The following is a 14,621-nucleotide window of genomic DNA, read 5'->3' as shown; positions in this document are numbered from 1 at the left end:
ATTGGTTGATTAACTATGTATGTATGTATATACGTTGGGTGCAGGCTGACTTGCTTATATAGCCTTTTTTACTTAGCAACAATAAGATCCAAATGCTTGAAACCAAAGTTTACAACTGAAAATAGAGTGCTCAATATTAATATGAAACAAGGTCAATATTAAGGAAATTTTGGGGAAATTAACCTATGAATGATAAAGAAAGTAAATGAATTATTAGATCGGATCAAGAATAAAAAATTGGAAGTGTTCATTAATTCATGTCAAGAACAAGAAGCTCTTTGTGGCATTGGTACTACCATATTCACCAATATCATGTATGCGCGGCTATGCCTCACCCCTATCAATTATGGTAAGATATTAATTTCTTCATTTTTCTTTTGTTTCCTCATTATTTCTTTAATGAAGGTATGGTCATGTAGTCCCAGATTCAACTAATGCCACAGAGTGGTAGTTTTCACCTTTATTTTTTGGTTAATTAATGTAGCTTTAAGTCATAAGATTAGGTTTGATATCTTTACTTAAAATATCAACAGGCCAATTAATAATTTTTAATAATTCAGATGATCTATTGATTTTGTTTCAACATGTACATACATGCAGATAATCACAAAGCTTTATGTTGAATACATCTTGCAGATAAGATTGGGCCAACAATGGCTGTTCTGAGACAGGAAATTCATTAGAAACTAAATTCAATTGTGGAGGAATGCATTGATTGCATGAAGCAGACATATTATGTATTGGTGGCTCTATGTAATCCACTTTTGATATGTAATTTCATATATTGTAATTTGCGTTTTGTAATGTAATGTATAAATTCCAAATAATGAAATATGTAGTGATTGCATTATGTATTTTTAGATGCATTTAGTTAAAAAAGTAAATAGTTTTATATATGAAAGAATATCCTTTGCAACATTTTTTCTTGAAAAATTTACAATAGAATATAGGGTCCTTGATTTTTTTTAAAAAACAAATGCTTCTTCAAAGAAACTAAATAATATAGGTTTTTGTTATTAAAAAAAAAAAAAAGCCCAACTCGAGTACAGTCTGGAACCCGAATTTCGGATTTCAAAAGATCTGGATTCACTTGGGTTCCGGCCCAAGTAATAACCCGCGTATACAAGGCGGAAAACCAGCCCAGGTTTGAATTCAAGCTGGGTATACACAGATACCCGATCCGAAATCCGATGAACAGCCCTAACCATGATCTAGCAATACTAAGGAAAGTAAGACAGGATGGTTCCCGGAGTGGAACACAAGGCACAATTTCAAAAAATCAGGATATAAGCATGATGTATCATACACAAATCATAGGAATTCGATCTCCATATATTCCTCTTGAGAAAGAAAGATAAATATAATCGCACTACCAGTCATTTGCGAAAAGGGAAAAGAACCAAGAAAACAAAATTGAAAAGAATGGTTTACATTTTCCTTTTCTTCTTTCAACGCCTTGATGGGGTATTATTCAAAGTTTTGGAACCAACGAGGCCAATATGTAGGCTACCCTGATAGCATCGGCACTGCATCCCATCCCTCCGCAAATAAAGCAAATTCTTAATCATGATTTCTTCCCCTGTATATCTTTTCCCATGTTTTCACTATCTCCCCTTTCTGTAGCGCTAGTCGAAGCTGTACCGGGCTGATTGCTTTGTCCCATTTTCCAGCTCCCATCTACAGTTCCTTGGTTTCTACTTGCAGAACCAGCCTCCTCATCAAAATGCTTGCTTCTCTCATTATCTTCATCGGCAACGACAGCACGCCTTTGATCCTCCTTTTCACCCCTGCATCAACCATCAGAACATTGGGCATATAGATCTATATAATTCTGATAGCAAAGAAAGAGAAAACTATCAACGTGCCAGAAATTAGTCACTTTCAAGATTATAGGTTGTTTGTTATAGGGAATATTGAACTTGCTCAAAATGGACTAATACAAAGGATTACTTATTCTGAATTAGTATGCTCAGAAAACAATGAACGAATCAGCTATTGCATCGGCAAATCAAACCCAGCAGAATATGTTGATATTAGAGTGTCTTTGCAACTAAAAGACCAATAAAATTAAGATGAGCAAAGCGCAGCCAAGCGATTGGATTGTCACACCCTTAGCTGCTTAACAGGATGTGGGTCATCCACATCATACCATCAAGATCAATTAGCTCCGTGGTAGTTAACATCACAGACGTTACCTGATCGCAGGCATGTTTACAAGCCTACACGGTCCTAAATATTCAATCAGGCTTTTTAATAAGTTGAATCCTATTAATATTAATCACTTCCCTCAATTTTAAGTATCGAGGTTCAGGATGTTGTTTTCAAGCCCTACCTACTGACAATAGTGAGAAAATATTCAAAAGAGGATGCAAAATTACATACCCTGAATAAATAACAAGCCCAATGGTAACAGCAGCAAAGGCCACAAAGTACATCCAGTCAACCTGACAAGGATCGGTGGTTGTAGATGGCAATTACAGATTTTAAAAAACTATAGCTTAAATAAGATTGTCTATTCTACAATAAGATTGAATATATCAAGTCAGTTTCAAACCTTCTCATTGTAAGCGAAGACACGAATCAAGACAGACCACATGTCTGAGGTCAACAAAGACAAGTTCAGCATTGTGGAGCCATTACTCTGCAAGGGAAAAACAAACTTTGTATAGACGAAGTTCTTGAGACAAAATATATCTCAAGATGTTCGACATTGGGATTTTCTATGCAATTCTTGAACCTAAAATCCCTCTTATTTTACTTTTGGTATGCAATTTGAACCTCAGATATTCATCGACTCCCGAACCCTCTTTTGGAAATTTACTTCTCTAATGATATGAAGCATTCAACTAAAATGAAAGTTCACCTTTTACAATGCATGGAAGAAAGATAAGATGTAACCACACCAAGAGAAGGAAATTTGTAGTGTCCACTATGGGCTTAAAATCATCAAGAGAAAATTAGAATAAGCATAACTACAATCAAAGCTATAACTGATAAACAGCTCAAAACATACTCCATTGGTAAGGGCAGCAAGACAAACTTGTACGGCTTATCAATTACTATCCTTTTGGCTCCAATCTTTCATTCCCAATCCCGTTGTAAGGCTAAATAAAACACATTTAGGAGGAACAAGTACACAATCAAACGTACAAGCTTGGATACTTCAACTCATACCTTAAGCAAGATTGGTACTAATGAGTAAAAGAGAAACATTGCCACTGCAAATCCAACAAAAGGAAGTGCCTGACACCATAAAATGAACAAAACAATGTCAAATTAATCATGGTAAAAAATTATAAGCAAAGCCATTGCTTTATCAAATAACCATTAGGTGAAGGGAAACCTAACTGTTCACATCTATTTTAAATGAAGTTTTGCCCTCCTGATTGAATCTGATATCCTACACATTTACCAGTGCATCCATTTGAGAATATTTTGACTGGATATTTCATCAGAGTACGATTCAAAACATTTATATACTTCCTCCAAATGTGCTTTGCTGAATGTCTTAACCTAAATAACATGCCTTTGGTTTTACATCTTGATTCTTGACTAAATTTTGTGTGTCAAATTGTTATACATCTGAAACAGCAAAGATTTATGTGGGGGAGACGAGTGAAAAACAAAAGAATTATGTTAGATCTTTTTAAGTGGAGCCAATGCTACTGATAAAAAGTTTCTCCACCGCACTGGACAAATCACAACTATCAGTGGCTTCATTGAGGGCAACAATTCAATTATTAGAAACCAAAGGGAGGACAGGAAAATTTATACTCCAAAGATAACTCTATATGGCATAAAGATACATTATTGAGCTTCTTTTCATAACATTTTATGATGTATATGTTTTGTCCGCATAAGCTATCTTGTCACTTAACATAATGTGCTTCATAGTTTTAATCGAAGTCATATATACAAGGCAATTAGATGCCTCGCCAAGAGTAATGAATGTTGTGTAGGAGGGTGTCTGTGTGTATGTGAGGGGGCGAGAGAGAGAGAGAGAGAGAGAGAGAGAGAGAGAGTTACTTACTGCCCCAGCTGACCAGTTAATAGATTTGAGCTCACTGCGCTCGAGTATGCTTCTACAGGAATCTTTAAGGGCCACAACTTTAAAAATGAATCACATATATAATACAGCACAACTTGAGACTGTAATTTCTTCGCATTACAACATATAAAAGTCGTGTAAAGTGGTAAGAATAAGCAATATAATTCATTTGACCTGATATATAACTTCCTTTGCACACATGTATGTCCAGAAAATCGATTACCTCAAGGAAGAAGGGAAAAAAGAAAAAAACAAAAAAAAAAAAAAAACAAAAAACAAAAAAAACAAAAAAACGAAAACAAAAACAAAAAAGAAGAAGCAGAAGTAACAAATTACAAAAAATCAACCAACACAAGAACTTATAACAATCAATTATTAGCTCTGAATCAAGGATACATTTGGATAGCACTGATGATGGCACCAAAAAGACCCAGCATTGCTAAGAGTTCAACTCTATCAGCATTCTTCACGAGAAATTCCTGCATTGAAAAAAGAATATCAAGGCTTGACTGTGAGAAATTTTAAATAACCACTACCATTACAACAACAACAAAAAGAAAAACAAGAAACAACAATAAATTCAGAACCACATTGGACTTCAAGACAAGTATAGTTGTGTGTGCACCCACGTGCAAGAGCGATGAATAGTAATGGTAGAGCATCAGGCATAATTTACTGCTCTTATGACATTTCATTTCCACTCTAAAGCAACTTCAAATAAGCAAAAAATCACACAAAATGGGAGGAAAATGAATCAGTTGAATGGCTCCTAGTGTCAAACACATGGAGGGAAAAGAACAAAGAAAGAGAAGGGGAAAGAGAATGACTATAAGAATAAACAAAGAACTGTCATGAAAAAGTTGAGGACCAAAACAATATTAACAATAATATAAAGAAAAAAGTGTTTGGGAAGAAGGAAGAAGGTAATTTTTTTATACTGAAGATAATGATTTTATTCATACTTAAAAAAGGTTGTTTCCCCGTGCACACGAAGTATACAAAAAATACCCCGAACCATAAAAAGGAAATAGTGCTAGGAAATCTAGAAAGTAGAAAATGAAAAGACAACTTTGGACAACTGTCCAATAAGAGAGGGTGCTAAGGATGCTTTGGGTTCCAACGACTTTTCATAGTCTTTAATGCTGCACTCACCTCTCTCCAAATACACCACAACAAGCATGAAGAATCATATTCCACAATAGCACACACCAGACTTTGTACAAAGCAGGTACTGAGGAGCAAAGAGAGGCAAACCACAGGAAAATAAAGAAAAAGGAAGGAGGAGGAGGAGGGGGGGGGGACCGGATCTAGTCTACCATATTGGACAAAGAAAGACAACGGTTTCCCACAACAATAATTTTCCACCTGATTTCCCATAGTAACTACGTGCATGAAAAAATCAGCATTCCACACCATCATTTTCATACTACAAAAATACTTTTTAAGAACACCTGCAACCAGAAAAAGGATCTGCAGTATTAGCGTACCTCACTGACATTACTGATAGCATATAGCGTAGCACCAGCAATTACAAGTGCATCCCCTTTAAGGGGGTTGCTCCCTCCTATAAGCCATGAAAGTGCACGTGACATCAGAATAACTACTTAATAATAGATATATAAAGATATTAGCCATAGCATACTGTCTATGAAATTAGAGTTGAGCATCACCAGCTAATAAAATAGAGGAAAAAAATAAGAATGAATATTTGACTACAGAAGATGATGCTTACCTGCTCGATCACCAGCGTGAACATCTGAGAAAATAACAACTACAAGGCCAGCAACACAAACGAGTACACCAACTATCTTTCGGAATCTATATTTTGTTTTCAAGAAAATCCAGGTCAGCACCATGACTGATGGTATTGACCAACAATCTAGAAGCATGACACTTGTCAGAGATGTGTACTGATAGGCCTTCACCACTGCACTTCAAACATAGAGTAGATCAGTTACAGCTATTGCAATCATATAGACAGATACAGCCATGTTTGGTTCCCTGGTTTTTTAAATAAATTACAAAAAAATAAAATTCAGCTTCAATCCAAACAATTATATAATATTTTTTTTTTAAAACAAAAGTTAATTAAACTTTTCAACATTTCATCCAATCATTTGCCTAGATTTCAGTGCAAAGTAAAAAGATATAAAAACCAAAACAAAAGCACCCTAAAAAAAATTCCATCTTTAGTTTCTAGTTTATTCTTTCTTTTTTTGGAAGTAAATTATTTTCTAGCTAATTTAGCAAAGTATGCATTAAGATTGATATTATTGTCCACCAATAAGGGTAATTTGGGTTGTGAAGTATCCTCCACATTTGATAATTGCACAATTACATGCTGCATTGATCTGTTTATTCAGCACTTTCACAATTTGTTTCTTTGTTATTTAAGAAACCTAACTTCTGTACACTGGCAGAAATAAACAGATCACCACCAAAAAAAAAACCCTTGGAAAGGGAAACATTCTTATATTATGAATTAAGTCCCTCCTCCTTACTAACTCTGAAATGAAAAGAAGAGAGAGTCGCCCCCCTCCTCTCTCCTACTCTCTAAACACCCATATATTTTTGGTCTCATTAAATTGGATATAGCTTGAAAGATTAAGCGCCTTGCAGTCCAATTTAAAATATAAAAATTTGACAGAAACCCATGCAATGACCATCAACAGTTTTGTAAGTGTAAAACCAAATCCGCTCTATCACATATGTACTCAATACCTTATTTAAGCCTAATTTTTTAAAATTTCAAGTTGTCAATTATATGAAAATCTTCCCGAAAACTGAGAACATTTACTAGATAATTCTTTCATTAAAGAAAGTTTACTTCCAAATAAAAAAAGAATTTGAATTTTCTTTTCTCCCTTTCAAATTTAAATACTTTTAGATACTGTCAAACTTTCACAATTGTAACCATTCTCCCTTGGTTTTTCTCACCAATTTTTTTTTATAATTAATAAGAATTTTATTACCATGAATAGGCATAGCCCGAGTACACAAGAAGTATACAAGAGGAAATACCTACACACAATGACTAAAAAGATAGATTAAACTAGATTAACTCCAACACATCATCACCGTTCATTACATTAGCCTTAGCCCATAGACATAGAGTTTTAAAGTAAAATTCCCAAATTTCTTCCATCGATCATTTTTTGTCTTCAAAACATCTCCCATTCTTTTCTAGCCATAAACACCACATCAAGCACGAAGGAATAATTTCCCAAATGGCTGCAATAGGTAGGTTCCACCCAGCATACCTCCAACAAGCTAGTAAATTCACCTCATGCTTTGGAATCACCCAAGAAATACCCATCCTTCCAAAAATGACATTCCACAAACTATCAGCCACCTCACAATGGAGAAACAAGTGATTAACTGATTCGTCATCTTTCTTTCACACAGAACACCAATCAACAATACAAAGACCACACTTAGATTTTTTATAGTCAGAATTTTATCATGAGACACTAGCCAACAGAAGAAAGCTTCCTTACTTGGCATTTTAACTTTCCAAATACTTTTCCAGGGGTAATCACTTACACTTTGGCAGGTTAAAGCATTATAATAGGAGTGTACTGAGAATCTGAAATTTCTTTCATGAATCCACAACAATCTGTCTACACTTCCTTGGACAATCTCCAACTCATATAATCTGCTGAGAAATCTGAAATTACTTTAACTTCCCAGTCATTTACATTTCTCACAAAGTCAACAGTCCATTGAATGCTATTATTCAAAAAAAGAGAAAGAATCAGCCACAGTTGCATCTTGCTGCCTTGCAATCTGAAAAAGTGAAGAAAATTCATCCTTGAGGGTTAACTCTCCATACCAATTATCATGCCAAAAGTGAATTCTTGATCCATACCCCACCTTAAATTTGACATGTTTAACAAACTCCCCCCAACCCATTCGAATTGACTTCCATAATCCCATCCCATAAGCTCCTTTTACCTCATTTGAACACCAACTACCCCACATACCCCCATATTTAACATCTATCATATTTTTCCATAATGCATCTTTTTCTAAATGATATCTCCATAACCATTTCCCACAAAGAGCTTTATTAAAAAGCCTCAAGTTACGCACACCCAAACCACCATTTGAAATCGGTTGACATACCTTATCCCAACTCATCAAATGATATTTTTTTTCCTCCCCTTTACCTCCCCACAAGAAATTCCTATAGATCTTTTCAATTTTCATAGAAACCCCAACTGGTAAAGGAAAGAGAGAAAGGAAATATGTTGGGAGATTGGACAGCGTACACTTGATTAAAGTGATTCTACGCCCTTAAGACATATATATATATATATATATAATTATTTCCAGCTAGCTAACCTCCTCTCAATCTTCTCAATCACTCTGTCCTAAATCGAAACAGATTTATGTGAGGCACCCAGGGGAAGACCAAGATATGTCATAGGCAGTAACAATATTTTACACCCCAAAATATTAGCCAGATCTGAAATATTTGACGCTCAGCCCACCAGTACTATTTCAGACTTGATTAAGTTAATTCTCAATCCCGACACAGCTTCAACAATTATATTGGCTTTCTTTCACCCTGTAGTTGCCACCGAAACCAACTTGTGTGATAGACAAAAATAAAATAAAATAAAACAAGAAAGAGGTAACATTTTCTTCCCTAGGGGTTGGCTCAAGTAGTAAAGGCCTTGGGATTGGGGGTATATGCCCCCAATGTCTACGGTTCAAATCCCTTTGGGTGCAAACAATCTCTAGGGGCCCTCGGATTGGGGTATTTTTCCCTTGAATTACCCGAGGTGCACTTGCGAGAAACTCCTTGCCGAGAGACTGTGCAGCCACGAGATCAGTCGGGATGCTGTTCTTGGACACCCGGTGCCAATATAAAAAAAAAAAAGAAAAAAAAGAAAAAGAAAAAGAGGTAACGTTTTCTTCTTCCTTTCACCACTTTTCCTTCTATTTACGTATTATTTCCTATAAAAAAAATTTCTTTACAAATTCATGAATCATATTATAGGCTCACACATACATTGTTGCCTATTAGTCAATACTTAAAAATATTCTATAAATTGTTAAAAGTGTATTATATTGTGTGCACTTAGAGAATATACATCTGCTCAAACCACTGAAAGTAATTTAATTTACTTTTCAAAGTTAGACATCTTGTATATGTGTTAACATTGTGGAGGGGGGTGGAAAGCAAAGCAGGGGTTCCCTGGCTCATTGATGAGGAGAGGGTGTCGGTGGATGGGATTCCCTTCCAGGGGTAGATGAGTAGTATATCTGCAGAAAAACCAAAGGGAGAAAAGAGATTTTTCTTTTTCCTGCTATGAGATCTCTGTTATTTGGTTCTGGGTCCAACTATCACACATTTACAACATAAGTTTGTAAATCACATTACTCAGGTAACTTCTAGAAATATAAAGAAAAATTGAATTTCAAGGAAAATTGGGTCCACTAGCAATTTATAATACAAGCCATGAAGAAGATAGGGAGCTTTAAAGAGCCCTAAAAGGTTGCATTTTAATTTAAATCCAACATAGAAAAAAAAAACAAATGAACAATGAACATATATACAAGTGAAAAGCTACTATGCCGCTAGTTAGTGACCACTCCATTTGACCACTCAGTGAAAATATATATATTTTTTTACTTAATGATTAAAGAAGTGATTTTTAGTGTATTAATGTATTTAGTTTATTTTTTAAAAGTATTTAAAAATGAAAAAAAAATGGGATAAAAATAAAAGATGAATTTTACACTTGCGGTCACTTGCAGCGGTAAACTGCAAGTGGCACACTGGCCCGAATCTATATACAATGTATCAGACTAAACAACAAAACTTCAGACTAAATAAATTCAACATGGAGAACAATATAGAGATCCTCACCAAGAAAATTGCCTTCTACATCTACCAATCCAAGGGGTATGTAGTAATACCATTTTGCCTGCACAGGGTTTTTTTTAAAAGGATAACATTGCCAGCACTTAAAGATTTGGCATAAGAAAAAATAAGTAAAGACAACCATGAAAGGAGGAAAAAAGTATTGGGCCCTTTCACTTCATCTTGCACTAAAATATCTTGTAAGTACCAATACCGTTAATCTATTTCACTGTATCATCAACCAGGGTCAGTTGACCAAGATTTATTCTACTCATCCACCCCAAAAATCATTAAAACAACAATTTTTATGTCATGACTCTTGTCATTTCTTTTTTTATAATTTCTGTCATTTCATTGAGCAAAAATGCTGTTCCCTTAAGAAAGGCTCAAATTTTGGCAATTTCATATCACACGCATTGGACCTTGGTAGGATGCTACCAAAGACAGTCTTTCCTGCATATATCACACACATTGGACCATGACTTCCATATAGAATTCCAATTTTCTATATTTTAAATTCAATAGTTGTTCCATATTAAGAGATAAAATCGGTGAAGGGTTGAAACAACATGATCACATGAGATTTCCAGACTAACCTCTACCAGAAACCTGACTGTTATTTTACAGACTCTAATGTTCTATTACTCAACAGCTTGGTGCTGATTCTTTTATTTTATTGTTTTTCCTTATTTGTATATTGGCCAGTAAAATCATGATTGCAGGAACTGATTTAGCACTTGACTTGGTTCAATTAGGAAACCCTTTTAAGATGAAACCCATATTTGGTTTTCAAACCAGAAAGTCTCATGCCCAAATAACACAAAGCAACATCATGGCTTCCAACCATTACAATTAGTCATCTCTCTGTAGCAGTCAGAGCTAGTGGACTCTAATTTATATTCCATCAAAATAAGTTCTATGCTATATACTTTAAGGATTGGCTTCAAGAATTATTTAAGCATATCCATGGCAAACACCTTGCTTGGCTTAATAAATCATCTCAGCATCTCTTCTAGGCTACACGTATCCTATGCTTATATTGCAATCTACTAATTGGATAACATTGGAATGCTGGTGTCTCAGACATGAAAATGAAATTAAATAGTAAATAAAAGCCAAGACGATAACCTTGAGTGCTTTCTTCCGATACAGCATGATACTTCCATAGATAATCGCCAAGAACACATAGTTTAGGAAAGACTGTGAAGTTGGGGCATTAATTCCTACAAGCCATTACAGAATATTATCAAAAAGGGGAGTTCGTTTTGGGGGCCAAATTATGAAAGATGATGGAATACATTTCCAGAAAAAGAGAGTAAACAATCTGTTATCTGAAATATATATCAGACATCTGTATCAATAACAAAAATGCTCCCTTTCTTTCTTTATTCTTCCTGTTATTTTTTTGTGGGGGTAAAAATCAACAGATATAGACACACACACATTTACATACATACATGTAAGAAACTTAAAAAAAATACCACACTCAAACCAACTAAGCAACAGTTCATCTTGAATATAAAATTAATTATTCAATAAAATTTGAGCAAAAAAGCATATCCTTCGGTGTATGTTTGGGATTGCGGTGGGTAATATAACTTTAGCTTAAGACTTATAGTTGTAGGGTTTAAGTAATAAGCTCTACTATCAAAAAGCTATTTATTATTTGGTAACCATATGTCTAAAATACTTTCAAACATGTTATATTGTTTGGAATATAAAAAAGTATTTTTTGAGGTAGAAATGACATAAAAGTTCATTTGAAAGCAGTAGTTGCCTGTCATAAGATCTATGGGCAAAGCTGTAATTATCTAAAATAAACCGCAATACACATTTTACATATGATATAATCCATCAATGCATAAACATAGGCATATTGGCTTCCTCGGGGAAAATCAGAAAAATAAAATACACGTTTAAGTAAAATCTTAATTCCTAAACGGATATCTAAAAGAAACAATAACTTCAACAAAATTTAAAACGGCAAAGAACAAATGCACACTCCAAAATGTTTGGAAACTACAAAAGTATCAAAATAATTCTCGAAATCTACTTAATTTTCAATAAATTATCAACATGATTATTCTGAGTCCTTACGATCAGAATGTAAACAGGGGACAACTTTGCCAGTGGAATCATATTAAAATATAGCTCTGGTTGAGACAGCAAATGAAAGAAGATGTAACATGCATGAAAGAAGCCATACCTCTTTTAGAGAGCTCCGAAGACGTGAAGCCAGTGGAAGTAATCAAAAGCGAGAGAAACTGTCCCAACCCAAGACCTATCAACGTTTTCTTGGTCCAAAACTCATTAAAGTTAATCATTTTCTTCTATTCCTCCACCGAACACAAAACAAACAAGCAACCAAGACGAAATATTCATCAAACACCCAAGTCAAAGAATAAGAAGAATATTCAGGTATCCATTCGTAGAAGCTATATTTCTTAAGCGTATATAGGCTTCAGGGGTCTGAAATTCAGCACTTCAGTATCAAATACCAACTTTCGAGTTTTTCTCGGTATTGAGCCCGGAAAGGGCTCCTGATAAAATGCGAACAGAAGTGACAGCGTGATGTTTTATCTGAGATGACAAAGTGAATACACGGATGTGGGAGTTTCCAAAATCCTACGAAAAAGAGTTTGCAGCCGTTGAATTGTGAGAAGTGGTGGCAAAAATGACGCGAGCTATTTCCTTTTGCACTGTTTCGCTTTCTGCGCCGTTATCAATGACGAAAACAATGAGTAAAAAACAAACGAAAGGAATCTATTAATTATTAATAATAATTGAGCTGGCCTGTGCCCTCCTCTCCGGTCCCCAAACCTTGTAATTATTTCTTTGAAAGAAAGAAATAAATAAATTATATGTAAACTATCAATGTATTGGATTAAGTGAAATTATATTTGCAATCGTGATTGTGTAAGTGGCGTGCAGTTATTTTAAAAAAAATGAATTAATATGAAATTCACAAAAAAAAAATTAACTTTTTAATCGTAGACCCCATTCTTTTTTCAAAGCGATTGCGTGACATTTATAATTTTACGACTATATGTAGCATTGCTCTTGGATTAATTTCATTTAGGATTGTTTAGGATATTAGATCATGTGTTAAAGGCTTGTAGTTTGATTTGTATAATTTCTAATCTCTCAAATAGAGTTTAAGAGTTCAAAATCTCCCTCTCCTAATAAATAATAATAATAAAAAATGGTAGATGATGTTTATCTCATTATTTCTTTTTAAAAAATTACTTAAATATAAAATATTTTTTAAATTAAAATTTTTAATATTTTTATTTAATAATTTCTAATCATTATAATTTTTCAAAATTTTTAAATAAAATAAAAATAATAATACAAGTTGTATGGTACATATATTATTTGTTTTCTCGACAACCGTGACATCAAGCACCATGATGGTTGGTGGAGTTAAGTTGGTCAAATACTTTATTTTTATTTTTCTAATGAGTTCAAAACTCTCAAACCTCAAATGTACATTAAAAAAAAAAAAAAAAGATAGATAATGTTTATCTCATTATTTCTTTTTTTAAGTATAACTTGAATATAGAATATTTTTTAAATTCAAATTTTTAATAATTTCATCTAATAATTATCTAATTATTATAATTTTTCAAAATTTAAAAAAAAAATAATAATAATAATACATCCTGTATGGCAAATATATTATTTATTTTCTCGACAACCGTGACATCAAGCACCATGATGGTTGGTGGAGTTAAGTTGGTCAAATACTTTATTTTTATTTTTCTAATGAGTTCAAAACTCTCAAACCTCAAATGTACATTAAAAAAAAAAAAAAAGATAGATAATGTTTATCTCATTATTTCTTTTTTTAAGTATAACTTGAATATAGAATATTTTTTAAATTCAAATTTTTAATAATTTCATCTAATAATTATCTAATTATTATAATTTTTCAAAATTTAAAAAAAAAAATAATAATAATACATCCTGTATGGCAAATATATTATTTATTTTCTCGACACCCGTGACACCAAGCAGCATGCTGGTTGGTGGGGTTAAGTTGTTCAAATACTTTATTTATGTTTCTAATGAGTTCAAACCCCCCCTCCCCTAAATGTATATTAAAAAAAATATATGGTAGATGATGTTTATCTCATTAATTTTTTTTAAATATTACTTAAATATAAATTATTTTTTAAATTGAAAATTTTAATATATTCATCTAATAATTATCAAATAATTATAATTTTTCAAAACTTTCAAATAAAATAAAAATAATAATATAACTTATATGGTACATATGTTATTTGTTTTCTCGACGACTGTGACATCAAGCACAATGCTAGTTGGTGGAGTTAAGTTGTTCAAATACTTTATTTATGTTTCTAATTAGATCTTGATTGTTTCAATGACCTTCTCATTGCGGTTAGAAGCTGTTTTTTGCTTTTTGCTCCAGCATTGCCTAGAGTTTATTAATTCAAAATTTTTGAGTGTAAAGTAGTATCTTCTGATTCCATGTATTGATTGCTAGGAAACTTGCTAGCACCTCATAAATATTGCTTGGTTGCTTTTGCTGCACCATATGTGCCTCTTAGGTCCCATTTGTTTACAAGATTCAGATAAGATCAACTCAGATCAGTCTAATTTTAAACTGAGTCTAATATCTAAAAACACAACTTTTAAATTACTAAACTTATTTAGAACCCATAACTTTTTTCAACT

The 14,621-nt window shown here is 33.3% G+C and overlaps 1 protein-coding gene across 2 annotated transcripts; it reads right to left on the bottom strand.

Moving 5' to 3' along the window:
* Window positions 1-1,252: 1,252 nt before the first annotated feature.
* On the bottom strand, window positions 1,253-12,640 carry LOC122300192 (solute carrier family 35 member F1-like). Of its 2 annotated transcripts, none has more exons than XM_043110680.1 (11): window positions 12,127-12,640; window positions 11,049-11,143; window positions 9,927-9,984; window positions 5,781-5,975; window positions 5,536-5,612; window positions 4,445-4,527; window positions 4,031-4,082; window positions 3,175-3,243; window positions 2,555-2,641; window positions 2,383-2,444; window positions 1,253-1,787 (listed from the first exon to the last, which is right to left on the bottom strand). In XM_043110680.1, exons 1-11 carry the CDS (start codon window positions 12,242-12,244, stop codon window positions 1,565-1,567), a joined length of 1,119 nt encoding a protein of 372 aa, XP_042966614.1. In that variant the 5' UTR covers window positions 12,245-12,640; the 3' UTR covers window positions 1,253-1,564. The 2 variants fall into 2 exon arrangements, with proteins under 2 accessions (XP_042966614.1, XP_042966615.1); XM_043110681.1 differs by having other exon boundaries at window positions 5,781-5,980; window positions 12,127-12,175.
* Between the last annotated feature and the right edge of the window lie 1,981 nt (window positions 12,641-14,621).

Source organism: Carya illinoinensis, chromosome 2, assembly GCF_018687715.1.
Source record: "Carya illinoinensis cultivar Pawnee chromosome 2, C.illinoinensisPawnee_v1, whole genome shotgun sequence".
Lineage (NCBI taxonomy): Eukaryota > Viridiplantae > Streptophyta > Magnoliopsida > Fagales > Juglandaceae > Carya > Carya illinoinensis.
The sequence above is the reverse complement of the archived record's forward strand: the minus strand, read 5'-3'. Positions and strand labels throughout refer to the sequence as shown.

Coding starts and splice junctions, on each gene's coding strand:
- LOC122300192 (XM_043110680.1), bottom strand. CDS start 12,244: ATGATTAACTTTAATGAGTTTTGGACCAAGAAAACGTTGATAGGTCTT. Junction 11,144..12,126: donor TTCGGAGCTCTCTAAAAGAG/GTATGGCTTCTT, acceptor AATGGCTTGTAG/GAATTAATGCCCCAACTTCA. Junction 5,976..9,926: donor TGTAGAAGGCAATTTTCTTG/GTGAGGATCTCT, acceptor TTTGAAGTGCAG/TGGTGAAGGCCTATCAGTAC.